Source organism: Heteronotia binoei, chromosome 13, assembly GCF_032191835.1.
Source record: "Heteronotia binoei isolate CCM8104 ecotype False Entrance Well chromosome 13, APGP_CSIRO_Hbin_v1, whole genome shotgun sequence".
Lineage (NCBI taxonomy): Eukaryota > Metazoa > Chordata > Lepidosauria > Squamata > Gekkonidae > Heteronotia > Heteronotia binoei.
Window position 1 is genome coordinate 25427812 of NC_083235.1, and position 16348 is coordinate 25444159.

Below are 16348 nucleotides of genomic sequence, written 5' to 3' on the forward strand. Positions count from 1 at the left end.
ATCCGCCCAGTGCCCCCGCACAATGCTGGGAAGCACACAGGAAGCGGTGGTCCAAACTACGCATAGACTTCGCAGGGCCCTTCCAGGGCCAAATATTTTTTATCTTGGTGGATGCGTACACCAAGTGGTTGGAAGTGATCCCGGTAGCTTCAACCTCAACGGCGGCGGCAATCCGGGCGTTATGCAGGGTCCTATGCACACACGGGATCCCGGACACCATCGTCTCAGACAACGGGACAACCTTCACATCCCGGGAATTTTGGGAGTTCATGCAGCGATACCTGATACAGCACATCCAGTCCGCCCCTTTCCATCCGGCCACTAACGGCCAAGCCGAGCGGACGGTGCGCACCACAAAGGAAGCACTGGGCCGTATACTACAGGGGGACTGGGACCACCATCTAGCCGCCTTCCTATTCGATAATAGGATAACTCCCAACCCAGTCACGGAGGTCAGCCCAGCCGAGCTGTTAATGGGACGGAAGCTAATCACAAGATTAGATAGGCTGCACCCAGACCGAGCCTCGGACATACACAGCTCCCCCGAGATCAGAGAAGCAGCCAGGGGATTCTTCCCCAGGGACCCGGTGTACACGAGGAACTATGCGAACGGCCGCGAGTGGGTTGAGGCCAGGTGCTTCGAGTAATAGGGTCCCGCCACTACGACGTATCCACGGAAGGAGGCAGGATATTGCGGAGGCATATTGACCAGATACGTCGCCGGACCCTGCCAGAGGAACCGGCCGAGACGCAGGGCGAGGATGAGCTCACAACCGCGGCCCCACCAAGATCTACCCCGACACAGCCAACCACTCAGGTGAATTGGGGGGTAGAGCCCAACCGTAGCGAGAGCCAGCCCCAGGGAGCAGGGGCACCCGAGCAGCCGCAAGGCGCTGACAACCCTGGGCCGGTGGCTTTCCCACACGGGGAGACCACAGCCCTGTTTGCGACGGAGGCTGGGCCCCCGGAAGCACCGGCGACAGCTCCGACTTCACCAGCTATCCCGAGGAGGTCTAACCGGGAGCGCACAGCCCCCACTTACTTGTGGGACTATGTGTCCTGAGCCAGGGGGGAGGAGTGTTATGTATTGAACATAAGCAACCAGACCTCATGGCGATCGCGACTAAAGGCAACCCTTGGGTCCCCGGATGGAGCTCGCCTGAGGCCCCACCCATCAAGATCTGTGGCAGGAAGTTTGACCGACCAGGATTGGCCTGGTCGGACGAGGGGGGCTGTACCGGGCAATGTATATAAGCGGGGCCCGGCCCGCATGCTCTCTCTCTTGTAATGTGCTACTGAATAAACTATGTTGCCTTCAAACCGTCTCGGTTCTCCGTACATTACAGAAAGAAAGAGTCTAGCTGGGTGTGACATAAATTCTACGTTACATTAGCCCTTTAGAATATGCTCCCGCCAGCTTGGAGAGCCTTGTCCAGTGGTTACCAGAAGCCACATCATTCATCCATGTTGCACTCCCCCAAATCCAAGTCCCTTACATTCTTCTTGTCCTCCTGTCCTTTCTTGCGCTCCTTATTTGCCATGACAACACCCGTTCGCAGCGTGTCAAACACGGGATCGCTTCGGTTAGCTGCAGAGGGAAGCCAACAAGTCAGCTTGCATTATATGTCAAGAGGAAGTGCTGTGGCTCAGTGGTAGAACCTCTGCTTTGCATGCAGAAGGTCCCAGGTTCAATCCCTGTAATGTCCAGAGAAAAGGATCAGGCAGAAGGTATTAGGGGGAAAACATTTGCTTAAGACTCTGGAGAGCAGCTGCCAGCCAGATAGACAATAGCGACTGACACTGATAGATCTGAAAGGATCTGACTCAGTAAATGGCACTTTCATGTGCTCATGTGAAAGAAGGCTGACAGAAGGGTCAAGGGTGCAATGGGTTACTCACCTTGTTGCTGGACACCGTACAATGGAGAGCTGTAAGCACGACGGAAACCTGGAGGCTGCAAGACAAAGACAAGCATCATACCCTAGCAAGAGTTCTGGGAGAGAGCGGAGCACATCCCTCTACAAAATGAGGATGGGACATACATTGGAAAGGGGCCGTGGCTCAGTGGTAGCGCATCTGCTTGGCATGCAGAAGGTCCCAGGTTCAATCCCCGGCATCTCCAATTAAAAGGATCAGGTGCTAGGTGATGTGAAAGATCTCTGCCTGAGACCTTGGAGAGCCACTGCCAGTCTGAGTAGATAATACTGCCTTTGATGGGCCAGTGGTCTGATTCAGTATAGCTTCATGTGTTCATGTGTTACACTTTCTTAAATAGATGACTAACAGCCCCAGTTCTTCGATTTGATGTATATCTCAGACACATTTGAAAAACAAATTATCTTTCCAAAACACATTTAACAATTTGCTAAAAGAAATGTGTAAGCTTTGCCACGTTCACCACACCCCTTGGGAAAGAGCTGCCACCATGCCCATTTAACAGATAGGGAACTGAGGCAGAGCTACTTTGCACAAGGCTATCCAGTGGACCCATAAGAAAGAATGGATTCAGAGTCATATCTTGAGCTACAAACCAATGTAGGGCCACTATGTGTTATTTTATATCCTACATAAAAAGAATTTCCACACTGAGGAGCGGGAATTCAACCCCTGGGTTAGCATTTTTGCACCTGAGTATATTTTCCTGCATCTTCATGCAGAGAAACGCACAAATTTGCAATGCTCATATTGCAACACTCACATCTGACCAGTGGGTTGCACATTTTCTTGGAACATGAAAGTTCTTTTGACACAGGCAAAACACAAATAGGTCTTTAGATCTAGATTAGGGTTCAGCTCCATTCAGTACTATGGATTCTGTGGATGGGTTTGTGCAAAGTATTCTTTCTCTCCCCAGATCTTGCAGTTCAGATTCATTTTAGATATTCATTAAGCTTGGGGGAAACCAATGGGGCAGATGCATGGTTATGTATATCTTCTGAATTGCAGCATTTTTTCCAAATGGTATGGGATTGGAGAACACCAATCAAATATGGGCCAGTGAATCGTTGATGAAGCCCCGTTTTCTTATGCATTGCAACATATATCTATAATTCTTCTTCTACAATATAAAGTCGCTGTTCTCATACATAACGACAGGGGGCAGGGAAGAATCCTATATGATAATTAAGATATTGATACAGAGCAAAATTAACAGTTTCAATACTTCTGCAAAGGAGATGTCTGCAACATTCTCTGCCCCCAGTCTCAATTATGTAATGTTGTTCTGAAGGCTCTGTAGTTTTCGAACACTCTCCATGGGCAGTCCCCTCCCAAACATATAATAGTAGTCAAGTCTCAGCATTTATTTATTGCCTGATCCCCACAGCTGTATGAACAGTATATGGTACGGAGAAACAGCTGGGGTGGGGGGACAGGAACACTTACAATCTTGCCAAAGCAGCGCTGCAATTCCACATAGCTCTGGCAGTGGTGATGGATGTGGGTTTTGCAGTTCTTACATCTTAGGCCATACTTGTTGTTGACTACAATAGAAAAAAAGCAGCACCTACTTGAGGGCATGGTGGGTTGACAGAACACTTCCCCCCCACCCCGCCCTGCCCTACTCAACAGCTCTGTCTAGTACTGGGGGACTGTCTATAACAGGGGTGGCCAATGGTAGCTCTCCAGATGTTTTTTGCCTACAACTCCCATCAGCTCCAGCCAATGGCCATGCTTGCTGGGGCTGATGGGAGTTGTAGGCAAAAAAACATCTGGAGAGCTACCGTTGGCCACCCCTGGTCTGTAAGATACAAAAGACCATGCACATTCTTAAGTGTATGTCTGTCCCAAACATACCAACACAGAGGATAGGAAGTAAAATTTAAATTACAAATGAGGTCCCAATCCCCACAGCCAGCTGAGCAGGGCTGAACTTTAATTTTGGCACCTTGCTTGTGGCAGACTGAGAAAAATAAACTTCAGCATCTCCTAGGGGTGCCAGCCTCCAGGTAGGACCTAGGGATCCTCCATAATTACAACTCATCTGGGTTAGATGAGTTGTAATTATGGTTTAGCTCCCCTGGAGAAAATGGAAGCTTTGGAAGGGGGACTCTGTGGCATTGTACCCCCCTGAGCCTTTTGCTTCTCCTGTGTTATACCATAACAGAGAGTAGGAAAAACTGATTGACTGTCACCTGAAAAGACGCTAAAGCAGGGGTGTCAAACAAAGGGCTCTTATCATTACCATTATTGCCAGATGACTGAGGCTGTGCATTTTGTATGGTCCCAGAGCTAATGAGTAATGGACGGTAGAAGTGGGAGGGTGGGCATCAGGGAGCTACTTTAAGCAAAACACTAAAAGAATGTTAAATGTTTTAAGCATGTTTGTATTTTGAGTTTAAAATAATATTGATAATTGGGTTTGCCTGTGTCGTTTATAAAGTTTGTATCTCCCATGGGATTACATTTTATGGCAAACATGGCCTGGCCCGACAAAATGACATCTGTCAGGTCTTGCCTTCATAACAAATGAATTCAACATCTCTGCACTAGGCCAGAGGCCTACTGGGGATTGAGAGACAGATGGGACTGTTTTTGACTGGCAACTTCCTGTGGGTCTTTATTTGGGAAAACAGCCAGACCATAGGGTTGCCTGGTCCAGCTCAGGAAATATCTGGAGACTTTGGGGGTGGAGCCAGGAAGAAGTTTGTGACAAGTGTGATTGAACTCTGAAGTGAGTTCCGGCCATTGCATTTAAAGGGACTGTGCTCCTTTTAAATGCCTTCCTTCTATTGGAAATGATGGGGGCATCTTCTTTGGGGGCTCATAGAATTAGACCCCCAGTTCAATCTTTTTTTAAACTTGGGGGGGGGGGTTTGAGGAGAGGCGCCAGATGCTATGCAAAAAATTTTTGTGCCTCTACCCCCTGAGCCCCAGATACCATGATCAAATCTCCATTACGCCCTACGGGAACTGGTCTCCATAGGGTATAATGGAGTGCTCAGCAGACATTTCCCCCCCCCCTTTCTGCTAACATTGAAGTGGGGGGAAGGCAGGGGATCCCCTGCTCCCAACTGGGGATTGGCAACTCTAGAATAACACACACACCCATACTAAGGCATCATGTATATACTGAGCATGTGCAGATCTCTTTATGCGAAGATTACCATTAAAAATTTATTTCTAGTAACCTGACAGAAAGAAAGAAGTTGAGGAGAGGGGGAATGAGAGCTAGCAAGCCTTCTTTTTCTGGCCAAGAGGACAACATTTTTATGTGATTCATTTGTGCCCTGCCTTTCTCTCTAGATAACTGTGCTGTTGTTGTGCTATAGCAGTAATTGGCAACTTGACTGGTTTGTCCACAGAGCAAAATCCCATTGCAAGTGACTGCTATAACACTATGACGACATAGTCTCCAGTGATGTATGGATGCAGATTCTCTGTAAAAGATCCAAGCAGATGGGAGGAACCAGCATCCCCACTCAGCTCACCACTGATCACAGGCAACCATTTTCTCCCTCACTCCCTTTCTGCCTTATTCTATTCCTTTCTGAGGCCTGTCCCCCTACCACCTCCCCCCCCCAAATCCTTCTGATTATTCCTCACAAAGCACTCTCACTTTACTACCTCAGGTAACCACTTTCTCAAACTACATTTCAAACTCTCTCCAGCATGGAGGGTACTGGGAAGATGGAAGCTGAACCAGCTGGGCCCCTGCCTGCCCTGCCAATACTGGAACCAATTCTTCAACAGCCCTCCCTGTACACTTCCAACCCCCCTTGTGCTTCTTGCAGGTAGGACTCACGGACAATCATGCGGGCGCAGACATCACAAAACTTGGGCTTTTTGAAGTAATGATCCTTGAACTTGTGAGGTTTGTCGTTGACTGGTTTTTCTGGCTCGGGTGGCGGCTCAGGTTCCTCCTCTTCCTCCTCCTCCTCTTCCTCGAAGTAATAGATGGGCCCCCCTGAGGGGGTGACCAGCTCCCCATTGGCCTGGAGTTCCTCTTGGATGGACTCTTCCTTGGGCTTGCGTTGAAAAAGTCGCTTTAGCCTCTGCAGCTGAGGGGCCGAGGTGGAGTGGGGCGGGGGGGTGGGATGGGGCAGGGCAGGGTGGGAGTTGGTGGGTGGGTGGGTGGATGGGTGGGTGAGTGGAGTGGAGATAAGCACCTGACTGATGCCAACCAAGATCCCTGGCAACCAGCGCCATCAGCACACACATCTCTGACACGTTCAAAAGCAGTTCAAATACACAAGCAGCAAAAAGTAAAACGGTGGGAACACCCGGGACATTCTTAGCGCCTGTGGCAAATAACTGGAGAAAGAGCCAGCGTTTAATTTCTGTGTTCCCACAATGATGCAAACAACTGCCCAAAGCGCATACAAAACACTTAGTGACCTGTGTGGAGGTGACAAAACAGAACAAATTTCTTCACACACTGAGGGAACACTCAGAAAACTCTTAGAGCCTGTGGCAAAAAAATGGAGAAAGAGTCAGCTTTTGATTTCTGTGTTCCCACAATGAAGTAAACAACCAGGGCTTTTCCCCAGAGGGAACGCAGTGGAACAGAGTTCCAGAACCTCTCCAGGGAAACAAAATTCTAAAAAAAATGATGTTTAAAAGTTCACGAGGGGCACCCATGTGTTTCTCCTTCATTTCCCTTTTGAGAGTTCTGGCACCTCTGTTTCCAGGGGGGGGGAAACCATGTGGACAATTGCCCAAAATGCATACACAGCACTGTGTAAGCACCTGTGTAAGCACCTCTGTGCCACTGTGTGGAGGTGATAACACATAACCTCCTTCACTTGCAGTGGCTTCTCTTCACACTGCCACAAAGCAATAAGTGCCTACTGTGGTGAGAAGACAAACTGTCAGACTGACAGAAAGAGCTGCAGCATAAGGAAAGCTGGGTTGGGGGACCAATCTCCACAGAAATGCATTTTAAGCAGAGCTAGCAACCAATCAAATTTGTTGCTGTTAATGACGTTGATTAGCCTTCCAGCCAGTCATTTACTTTCTAACTACTCAACAAAGCACCTGAGAAGGGTTTCACATCTATAACCTCAACAACCCTGTAAGGTAGGTCAATATTTGATTTGGGGGCAGGGGGTGAAGCTGAGAAACAGTGGCTTGCTAGAGGTGACTAAGTTACTTCATTTATTTAAAAACATTTATTTTACACTTAGACAAGATTCTATTTCATTGCAGAGGTGAGATTACTGATAAATCAGTTACTTGGTATACTATCTTTAACTGGTTACACTTAACTAAATATGCATATTAACAAAACTTCTCCACGGGTGCTTTTGGGGAAACACTGAAGGAAATTTTAATTTCCAGTTCAGCAAAAGCTGCTCCTTTTTACTTGGAGGAGAGGCCTCATGCAGTATTTTCATGTCCTCTATTAAAACATGAGTTGAGAACTGGGCTACCAACCACCAGATATGGTTTGGAGCTCTCCTCCAACTGCACTTGCTCTCCAGCCTACAGAGATTAGTTCCCCCACTGGAAAGAGCAGCAGCAGAGAGGGGGCACTATTCCCACTAAACTCCCTGTCCCCTACTCAAATTCTGCCCCCTTCACTGGCACCATCCACAAACCTCCAAAAATTTCCCAAATTGGAGTCGGTGGCCCTATTTGAGACCCAAGATAGCTTGATTTTAAAACTCCAAACATGCTCTCATTCCACAGCCCCACCATTTAAAACTGCTCCATGGCATATCCATCATCTAACTGATTCGTCCACTGGTCAAAGTTTGCAGCCCTAACTTTAAGGATCTGACAAATTACTAATCCTTCGTGTAGCAGAGGGCCTGTGCTTGTCTCCAGAACTCCATTATTTTACAAGGTGAGCAGCTGTGGAAACATACAGATCTTTCTTTGAAGCACTGAACGCAGAGGAAACTGGTTCTGTATTTGCAGCAGAAGTGGGCTGTGCCTGGCCTGGATTGGCTGAAACAGCTGTGATGTCAATGACCCCCTTCCTATCAGAGAAGCTTTTCTTCATGGTTTTAAGACATGGAAGAAGATATACACTTACTCAATGAAGAGTCTATGTGCAGCTTTATTAAGAAACAGACTACTTTGAAGCATGGAATCAGGAGAGCAAAAAAAGCCCCCGCTACTAAATCAACATTTGACTTTCTAGTTAATTTGCCTAAATAATATTGAAAAGGCTGGTGTGTTGGGGATGGAGAATATGCCATAGAGACACCCTGGAGTACTAAAGACCTCTGCACATCCTAGGTTTACTATCCATATAGCCAGGGCTTTTTTGTAGAAAAAGTCCAGCAGGAACTCATTTGCATATTAGGCCACACCCCCTGACATCACCATTGTTTCACCCAGGGCTTTTTTGTAGAAGAAGCCCAGCAGAAATTCATTTGCTTATTAGGCCACACCCCCTGACACCAAGCCAGCCGGAACGGCGTTCCTGTGCATTTCTGCTCAAAAAAAGCCCTGCATATATCTAATGATGACACACGGCCCCTATCTGTGGATATCAAAATCCACAGATCAAGTCCACACTAACACCAAACAGATTTTCCTGCAAACTTTGGGGAAACGCCAGGCTTGCAAAACAAAACAAAACAAAAAAATCTGAACCCCTTTTAAAGAAGCATGTTGAGGGTTTAAATTATTTCTTCTTCAAAGCTGGAGATGGCAGAGTCCAGGCTTAGCAGCAGGGCTGCCAAAAACTCCTGTAGCCCAGAGTGGATCTTACATACTGCCCCCCACCCCTGCAGCCAGGCTCAGGCAGGGCTTTTTCTTATAGCAGGCACTCCTTTGCATATTAGGCCACACACCCCTGATGTAGCCAATCCTCCAAGAGCTTACAGGGCTCTTCTTACAGGGCCTACTGTAAGCTCCAAGAGGATTGGCTACATTAGTGGGGTGTGGCCTAATATGCAAAGGAGTTACTGGTACAAAAAAAGCCCTGCCAAAGGTGGGTGGTGGGACCTGAAGAGCTGTCGGGTTTGGCAATGGGGGAGGAGATGGGATTCCCCCTAAGATCTCATGAACTGCTTACTTGTCATCTCTCAGTCCCTTAAGGCAGTGTTAGCTTCATTACATCAGCCTGATGATGTTCACCTTGACCCCAAGCAATGGGGTCTGCTGAGGAGGAAACACTATTGTTCACTGCCCCAGATGTTGCTTTCTTTGCTTCCAGGGTAAGGAGAAAAGGCAGAACACCGAAAAGTCTAGGGAAAGCCTGCAGTCAGTCTGGGGGAAAGAGACAGCTGAAATGCAGCCCCTTTCACATCTCAGGGGGGAGAACCAGCCAATACTCATCCTTGGGTATTTGTTCACGGACAAATGTTAAAATTTCCTGGTGCATGGACAGGGCCTCCTGGGATTCTGAAATCCAGCAGTTTAATGAAATGTGGAAAAAATTGCTGTAGTATTTAGCAGACTGCTGCAGGATTTTTGGAAACTGCAAGTCAACCAATGGGCACAACTCTGGGCTGAGTCCAACATCAGAAAACTGGTGTGCTAGTATGTGAATGATGTAGCAAGAGACTCGGTCCTCTGGCCTAAATACCATGCAAAAATTATAAGCACTTTGACTAACATCTCCACATACATTGTTCTGCGGCTGCTTCTTCCATGGAGGAAGATCAGCTTCATGCTGACTTCATTTATTTACTTCAGTTCTTTTGGTCTGCAGCTCAGAGTTCTAGCTCTGACCCTGGTGAGGTATGACTGTTTCCTATTTTCTTTCTGTGTGTTTTGAAAGGCTGAATACCACTGCTAAAAAAAGCAAGCATTCATTGTTCTTCTGCGTCCCATGCAAAGGTCTGTTTCCAATTAGCTGGATATTTGGTGGGTAGAGCCTGAAGAGGGTGGAGTTTCGGGAGGGGACGGGCTTCAGTAGAGTATAACTCTAGAGTCCATCCTCTAAAGCAGCCATTTTCTCCAGGCAAACTGATCTTTTGACCCAGAGAGCTCCAGTTTTCTGGGTTACACCTCTAAGGGTACCAGTCACAGTTGCTGGCGAAACGTCAGGTCTCACAATGCCAAGACCACGGCCACACAGCCTGGAAAATCTACAACAACCAAACTGATCTCTGTCGCCTGGAGATCATTTGTAATCCCAAGAGATCTCTAGACAACACGTGGTTGGCAGCCTCTATTTGGGATATGTTGTCTTGGGCTGTCTCTCATTCTCTCATTCAGAGCTTTCCCTCTTAAGTTTAAAACCCAGGAGTTGAGTAGGATGCAAGAATGGCAATATAAGTTGGCCATATGGTGTTAGAATATGATTTTCTAGATAGGGTCTTTTAGTCTTGCATGGTTCATGCTTCCTCCAACTACAGTTTAGCAGAGTGTTTAAATATTGCCAGCATCAACATCAAGCAGATGCATTTGCATCGAGTAGTTCACATTTTGAGTTTGTGTGCATCCACCATCATATCCAAAGGGGAGCTTGCAAAGGAAGCTGTGCAAACTACATGCATCTTTTAAGCTCACATATTTCCACTGCATGAGCATCATTTTATATGTCTGATGGAGCAACAGACTCCTGCATCTCCTTTGGGTACCATTTTGTACCGCTCAAACTGCCTAGACGTGGCCCATTCTTTCAACTTCTGGTACCCTGCTCAAAATTTCAGAAACTGAATAATGCAGCTTGAACATACACTTTGTTTGAATAACACCCGCCTTCCAACGCAGAACTTCAATTTCCCTGTTACAGAATTCCTGGGATCCTCTGCAGATTTTGTCTCATGCACCAAAAGGAAAGGAAAAATCAGCACAACAAATTTTCTTTGAGATGGATACCAGAACCACCTTAAAGACCAACAAGATGTGCAGGAAATAAACTTTTATTTTTATTTTAAAATATAATTTAGATTTATATACCGCCCTTCTGTGCATTCACAGAGCTCAGGGCAGTGAACAACATAAACGGTACAATTTAAAAGCCAATTAAAATAGCTAAAAAACCCGTCAGAATGGCACTAGAGCGGACATACAAAATGTATTAGTCTTGCAGTAAGCAGAAAAAGGAGGGGAAGGAAGTGCCAGGAAAGATGGAACTCAGGGGTGGAATTCTAACAGGAGCTCCTTTGCATATTAGGCCACACACCCCTGATGTAGCCAATCCTCCCAGAGCTTACAAAGCTCTTTTTTGTAAGCTCTTGGAGAATTGGCTACATCAGTGGTGTGTGGCCTGATATGCAAAGGAGATCCTGCTAGAATTCCACCCCTGATGTTACCCTTTGTGGTCCTTAGCCAAAAGCCTTGTGGAACATCTCTGCTTTGCATACCCTGCAGAACTGTATAAGGTCCCATGGCCCATGGGGTTGGTATGTTGTTTGGCACAGAGTTCCACCAAGTAGGAACCAGGGCAGAGAAAGCCCTGGCTGTAGTTAAGGACAGCTGGGCTTGGGGTCACTAGTAGGTTGTTCTCAGCAGAGCGCAAAGCTCTTTGGGGGACATACTAGAGGAGGCGATCCCAAAGATTAGGGTTGCCAATCCTCAGATGGGGGCAGGGAATCCCCCGGTTTGGAAGTCCTACCCCCACTCAGGGTAATCAGAAAGCGAGGGGGGGAATGTCTGCTGGGCACTCCATTATTACCTGTGGAGACCAATTCCCATAGGGTATAATGGAGAATTAATCTGCAGGTATCTGGGGTCTCGGGGGGGGCATTGTTTCTTGAGATAGAGACACCAAATTTTCGGCATAGCATCTAGTGCCTCTTTCCAAAATCCCTGCTGAGTTTCAAGAAGATTGGACCAGCGAGTCCAATTCTATGAGTCCCCAAAAGAAGGTACCGCTATCCTTCATTATTTCCACTGAAGGGAAGGCATTTAAAAAGGTGTGTGGTCCCTTTAAATGTGATGGCCAGAACTCCATTTGGAGTTCAAATATGCTTGTCACAACCTTGCTCCTGGCTCCACCCCAGTGTCTCCTAGCTCCACCCCCAAAGTCCCCAGATATTTCTTGCATTGGACTTAGCAACCCTACCAAAGATATATCCCCCAGAGAGCACTGAGATCAGGGACAAAAAATCTGTTGTCAGCCCCTGGCCCAAGAGAAGCCAGACTATGTGTAACGAGATCCAGGGCTTTTTCGGTGGCAGCGCCAGAACTCTGGAACACCCTCCCAGAAGCTATAAGGGCCCTGCGGGATCTGTCTGCGTTCCGCAGGGCCTGTAAGACCGAACTGTTTAAACAGGCTTTTGTGGTCTAACTTAAAAAGGGCTGCCACCGGACATCGGTGGGTCTGATCATAGTTAAGAAGTCAATACCGCCTATACTGGACTGAAATAGCGCTATAGAATGGTTTTAAAGTTGATATGTAAATTATGGTTTTATATGTTTTATTGGATTGATTGTTTTTATAATGTTGTAAGCCACCCTGAGTCCGCTTGCGGAGAGGGCGGGATATAAATAAAAAGTAATAAATAAATGAATAAATAAGGGTCCCAGGTCACACGTGGCCTTAAAGGTCAGATGCATATCTGACAAAGGGACTTTGACTCTTGAAAGCTGATGCCCTGGAAATCTTGTTGGGTCTTTTAAGGTGCTGCTGGACTGAAATCGTGAAACAGCTGCCCAGCTGAAACTCCCTTTGAGATGGGGTCACTAGTAGGTTGTTCTCAGCAGAGCGCAAAGCTCTTTGGGGGACATACTAGAGGAGGCGATCCCAAAGATTAGCAGCCCACCACAACAGATCAGTTTAGAAACAGAAGGGAATTTCAGAAGCCGTTTGAGATCATTCAGGTTGCAAGCTTTTGAGGCTGGGCAAACCAAAAACCTCTGAAGGTATATGGGATCCAGATTACTAGGCTGTAATGTCCATATTGTACATCGAAGTCTTTAATAAATCAGATATCTCATAGAAGTGTAAGAGTTGTCCTTGAAAGGGCAGCTGCTGTAAGAGCTCTCTCAGCCCCACCTACCTCACAGGGTGTCTGTTGTGGGGAGGGGGGAAGGTAAAAAATTGTAAATTGCGACAGGATTGTTAACATGTAATTCCTGTTTCATACATCCATTTCTTCAGGCTTGAGATTTACTGAGAAACCCAGAAATTAATCTGGTGCTCAATTCTATTTAGTTTCCAAGGTACCAGAAGGTCTCCACAATTCTATCACCAGCAAAAAAGCTCAGTCAGCCTGATTTTGGGATTTGAAGATATATTTGTTCTACTGTGACCCATACCTGTGTGAAACATTTCTATGAGACATCTGATTTATTAAAGACTTTGATATACAATATGGACATTACAGCCTAGTAATTCTGATCACATATACCTTCAGAGGTTTTTGGTTTGCCTATTGTTCATGTGAACTTTTGAGGCTGAGCAGTAGGAGAGTCAGGCCTTAGGTGGTGCCTGGCAGATTTTAAGAACCAAGGAGGGTACAGGTGATAGCCAAAGCTTTTTGTTCACCACCACAGAGGGTGCTGGCAGACACGGTGGGCTGAACCCGAGCTAGCAAGCAGGATAGCATAAAGGAGCCACGCAGAGAAGGAGAAGGCAAGAATAGTATTTGCAGCTACCATGCAGCCAAATACCTTTGCAGCCACCTTCCTTCCTCCTCATTCTTTTAACCTGGCAAACAGCCTGTTTTTTTTTTTTTTAAGAGACATGCACACTTAACCAGTTTTCCCTCCCCCTGGGGCAACTGGCAACCCTTGTGATATGGTCCGACAGTCTTCTGCTTGTGGTGAAAAGAAGAACACATTTAAAGCCCCCTTGGGTGTGCTGCAAGCAAGGCAGGTTGGATCCCAGCCATAAGAGAGAGCTAGGCTTACGACTAAGACTGAGCAAGCCAGCGGAATAGCATCCCAAGCCATGGTCGAAAGCACGGGCTGCGCTGTGCCCACAAGGCAGGGGTGGAATTCTAGCAGGAGCTCCTTTGGATATTAGGCCACACCCCCTGATGTAGCCAATCCTCCAAGAGCTTACCAAAAAGAGCCTTGCAAGCTCTTGGAGGATTGGCCACATCAGGGGTGTGTGGCCTGATATGCAAAGGAGTCCTGCTAGAATTCTGCCCCTGCCACAAGGTAAGACAACACCAAAGGCAGACTGCAAAAGCCTGATGCTTCAGGGATCTAGGCAAGTCGGTGGTGATGGTGACCAAGGAGGGAGTTTTTTGATGAGTTGGGCTTAGACCGTTTGCTCATCAGGTTGTGGCTCCCATGGTCACAACCAAGCAGAAGGGACTGGCATCACACAGTGTGGGGCACGACTTTCCCACAGCTGGCAGTACAAGAATCAGGGCACGGAGGGAGGGAGTCAATATCTTACCACCCAGAACAGCCCCAATAGCACTTACCCCTTTCCCGCCTTCGGACGTGGGTGACGCGGGTGGCTCTAGAATCTCTTTTTCGGTCATGCTACATGGAGAGAGAGGCAAAAAATAAAAGGAGGCACGGACAAAACACAGGAGGCCCTGCTGTTTCTGAGGAAGAAACAGAGCTCTTCCAGTAGGGATGGATCTCAGCTGAGACCTAGCTATTAGGGACTGATGGTGCTTCCTGGACCCAGGACATCACTGAATTGGACCAAAACTAACCCACCCCCCCCCCAGTGTTTGCTTTTGCCCCAGCCAGCAGGTAATGGGTGACCCCTTGCTTGACGGAAACAGAACATCTTGAGCCTCCTCTCTCTGCCAGTTAGCCAAAAGCAAAGGCAGAGAAGTAGGACATCCTATGGAAGAGGAGATTGGGTTTATACCTTGCCCTTTGCTTCCTGAAGGAGTCTCAGAGTGACTTAAATCTTTTTGCTGCCCCTCCCCACAACAGACACCCTGTGAGGTAGGTGGGAATGAGAGAGCTCTGAGAGAACTGCTCTTGAGAAATCAGCTCTGAGAGAACTTGTGGCTGACCCAAGGTTGCTCCAGCAGGTGTATGTGAAGGAGTAGGAAATCAAACCCAGTTCTCCCAGGTAAGAGTCCGTGCACTTAACCACTGCACCAAACTGGATCTCTTGTGGCTATGAATAAGTATACCCTTATAGTCTCAAGCCCCACTTCCTCAGACACTTGGCAATGCCTAGTGATGAAAGGACATACACCTAATTGGACCAGTAGCAGCTGCCTAGTCCAGGGGTCCCCAGGTAGAAAAGGCATCCTGTTAAACAGAACTTCAGCCTGAATGTTTAGAGCTACTCTCAGGAGTTATAGCCTTCCTTTCTAATATTTTATGGTATGCTCCCGTGGCAGCCAATTTGCTGTTGTGCCACCACCCTGTGTCAGAATTTCAAAGGTGCCAAGCAGCTCAAAAAGGTTGGAGAACCTGGGTGTAGAGGGAAAGGTATACAGGTCTTGCCAATTTTCTCACCTCAGTTCCTGCAGCAGCCATTCCCTTCCTTTCCTGTATGGCTTTCTATATTGTTTTAAAGCTGTAATAACTATATTGCTATAATGTTATAACATTTAATGGTTTATTCTACCAATACACTAATTCACAACTTCCACTGGGTTTTTTTTAAGTCAGCCCAGCCCTTTTGGTTGGGGTGTCAGAAGGGGAAAGATACTGGCTGCACATTTACCCTCATAACTCCACAACCAAAAGGGCTAGTCTTTCTTTGTTAAGAAAAATCAAATCCAGGATTTGACCATGGTTGGAATAGATTGGTAATACCTATATACTGTTATAACATTATAAAATGTTACATATAACATTTGTTTAAAAATGTTTAAAAGCCCTCAACTGGCAGAGGGTGATGGTTACCACAGAGATATGGAAAGTGAGCAGGGATGACCCTGCCACTAGGCAAACTGGGTGATTGCCTAGGGTGTCGGCCTTCTGAGGGTGCCAAATTGGGCACCCCTCATATGACTTGGTGACCTTATCAGTGTAGGGGAGGGGCAGAAGTTAGCCTTGTCTAGGGTGCCAGCCAGGCAGTCTAGGGCCAGCCCTGAAAGTGAGGGGGAAAGTGCAAGGGAAAGTTCCACGTGGATGCTGTGATGCCACCAGGGGTAGAATTCTAGCAGGAGTTCCTTTGCATATTAGGCCGCATCTCCCTGATGTAGCCAATCCTCCAAGAGCTTACAAAAAAAAGAGCCTTGTAAGCTCTTGGAGGATTGGCTACATCAGGGGTGTGTGGCTTAATATGCAAAGGAACTCCTGCTAGAATTCTACCCCTGGATGTCACAGTGAATGCCAGAAGACACCCACAGAGAATAATCTCTGTGTGGGAGCAGCCCAGCAAAAAAGTTACTGGTGTCCTCATAGGCCCTTATTTAGCCTACACAGCTACTTCAGTTTGCAGAATGAAACAGAACGCCACCGTCCATTACTCTTACAAAGACATCTTAATCCTCAAATAGTTTGCTCCACTGCCTCCAGAAATCTTTTCCCATTCCATCTTACATTTTTCAAATTCAAATCAGGACGACAAGGCATGATTTTGCTAACAAGCAGCTCTCTTGTTTTGTTTAGCTTATTAACAGCT

At 47.0% G+C, this 16348-nt stretch overlaps 1 protein-coding gene across 2 annotated transcripts in view; it reads right to left on the reverse strand.

Annotated features, from left to right (window-relative positions):
• STAC3 (SH3 and cysteine rich domain 3) overlaps window positions 1-16348 on the reverse strand; it is a 40862-nt gene that overhangs the window by 17236 nt on the left and 7278 nt on the right. Inside the window, exons 2-6 of one of the 2 annotated variants that reach the window (XM_060252272.1) lie at window positions 14226-14286; window positions 5744-5966; window positions 3385-3482; window positions 1900-1954; window positions 1497-1588 (exon numbers count right to left, since the gene is read on the reverse strand). In XM_060252272.1, coding sequence (XP_060108255.1) covers window positions 1497-1588; window positions 1900-1954; window positions 3385-3482; window positions 5744-5966; window positions 14226-14285 — 528 coding nt within the window. In that variant the 5' untranslated portion in view covers window position 14286. Of the gene's footprint in view, window positions 1-1496; window positions 1589-1899; window positions 1955-3384; window positions 3483-5743; window positions 6000-14225; window positions 14287-16348 lie in introns of both variants that reach the window. The other variant, XM_060252271.1, reaches the window with a different exon arrangement.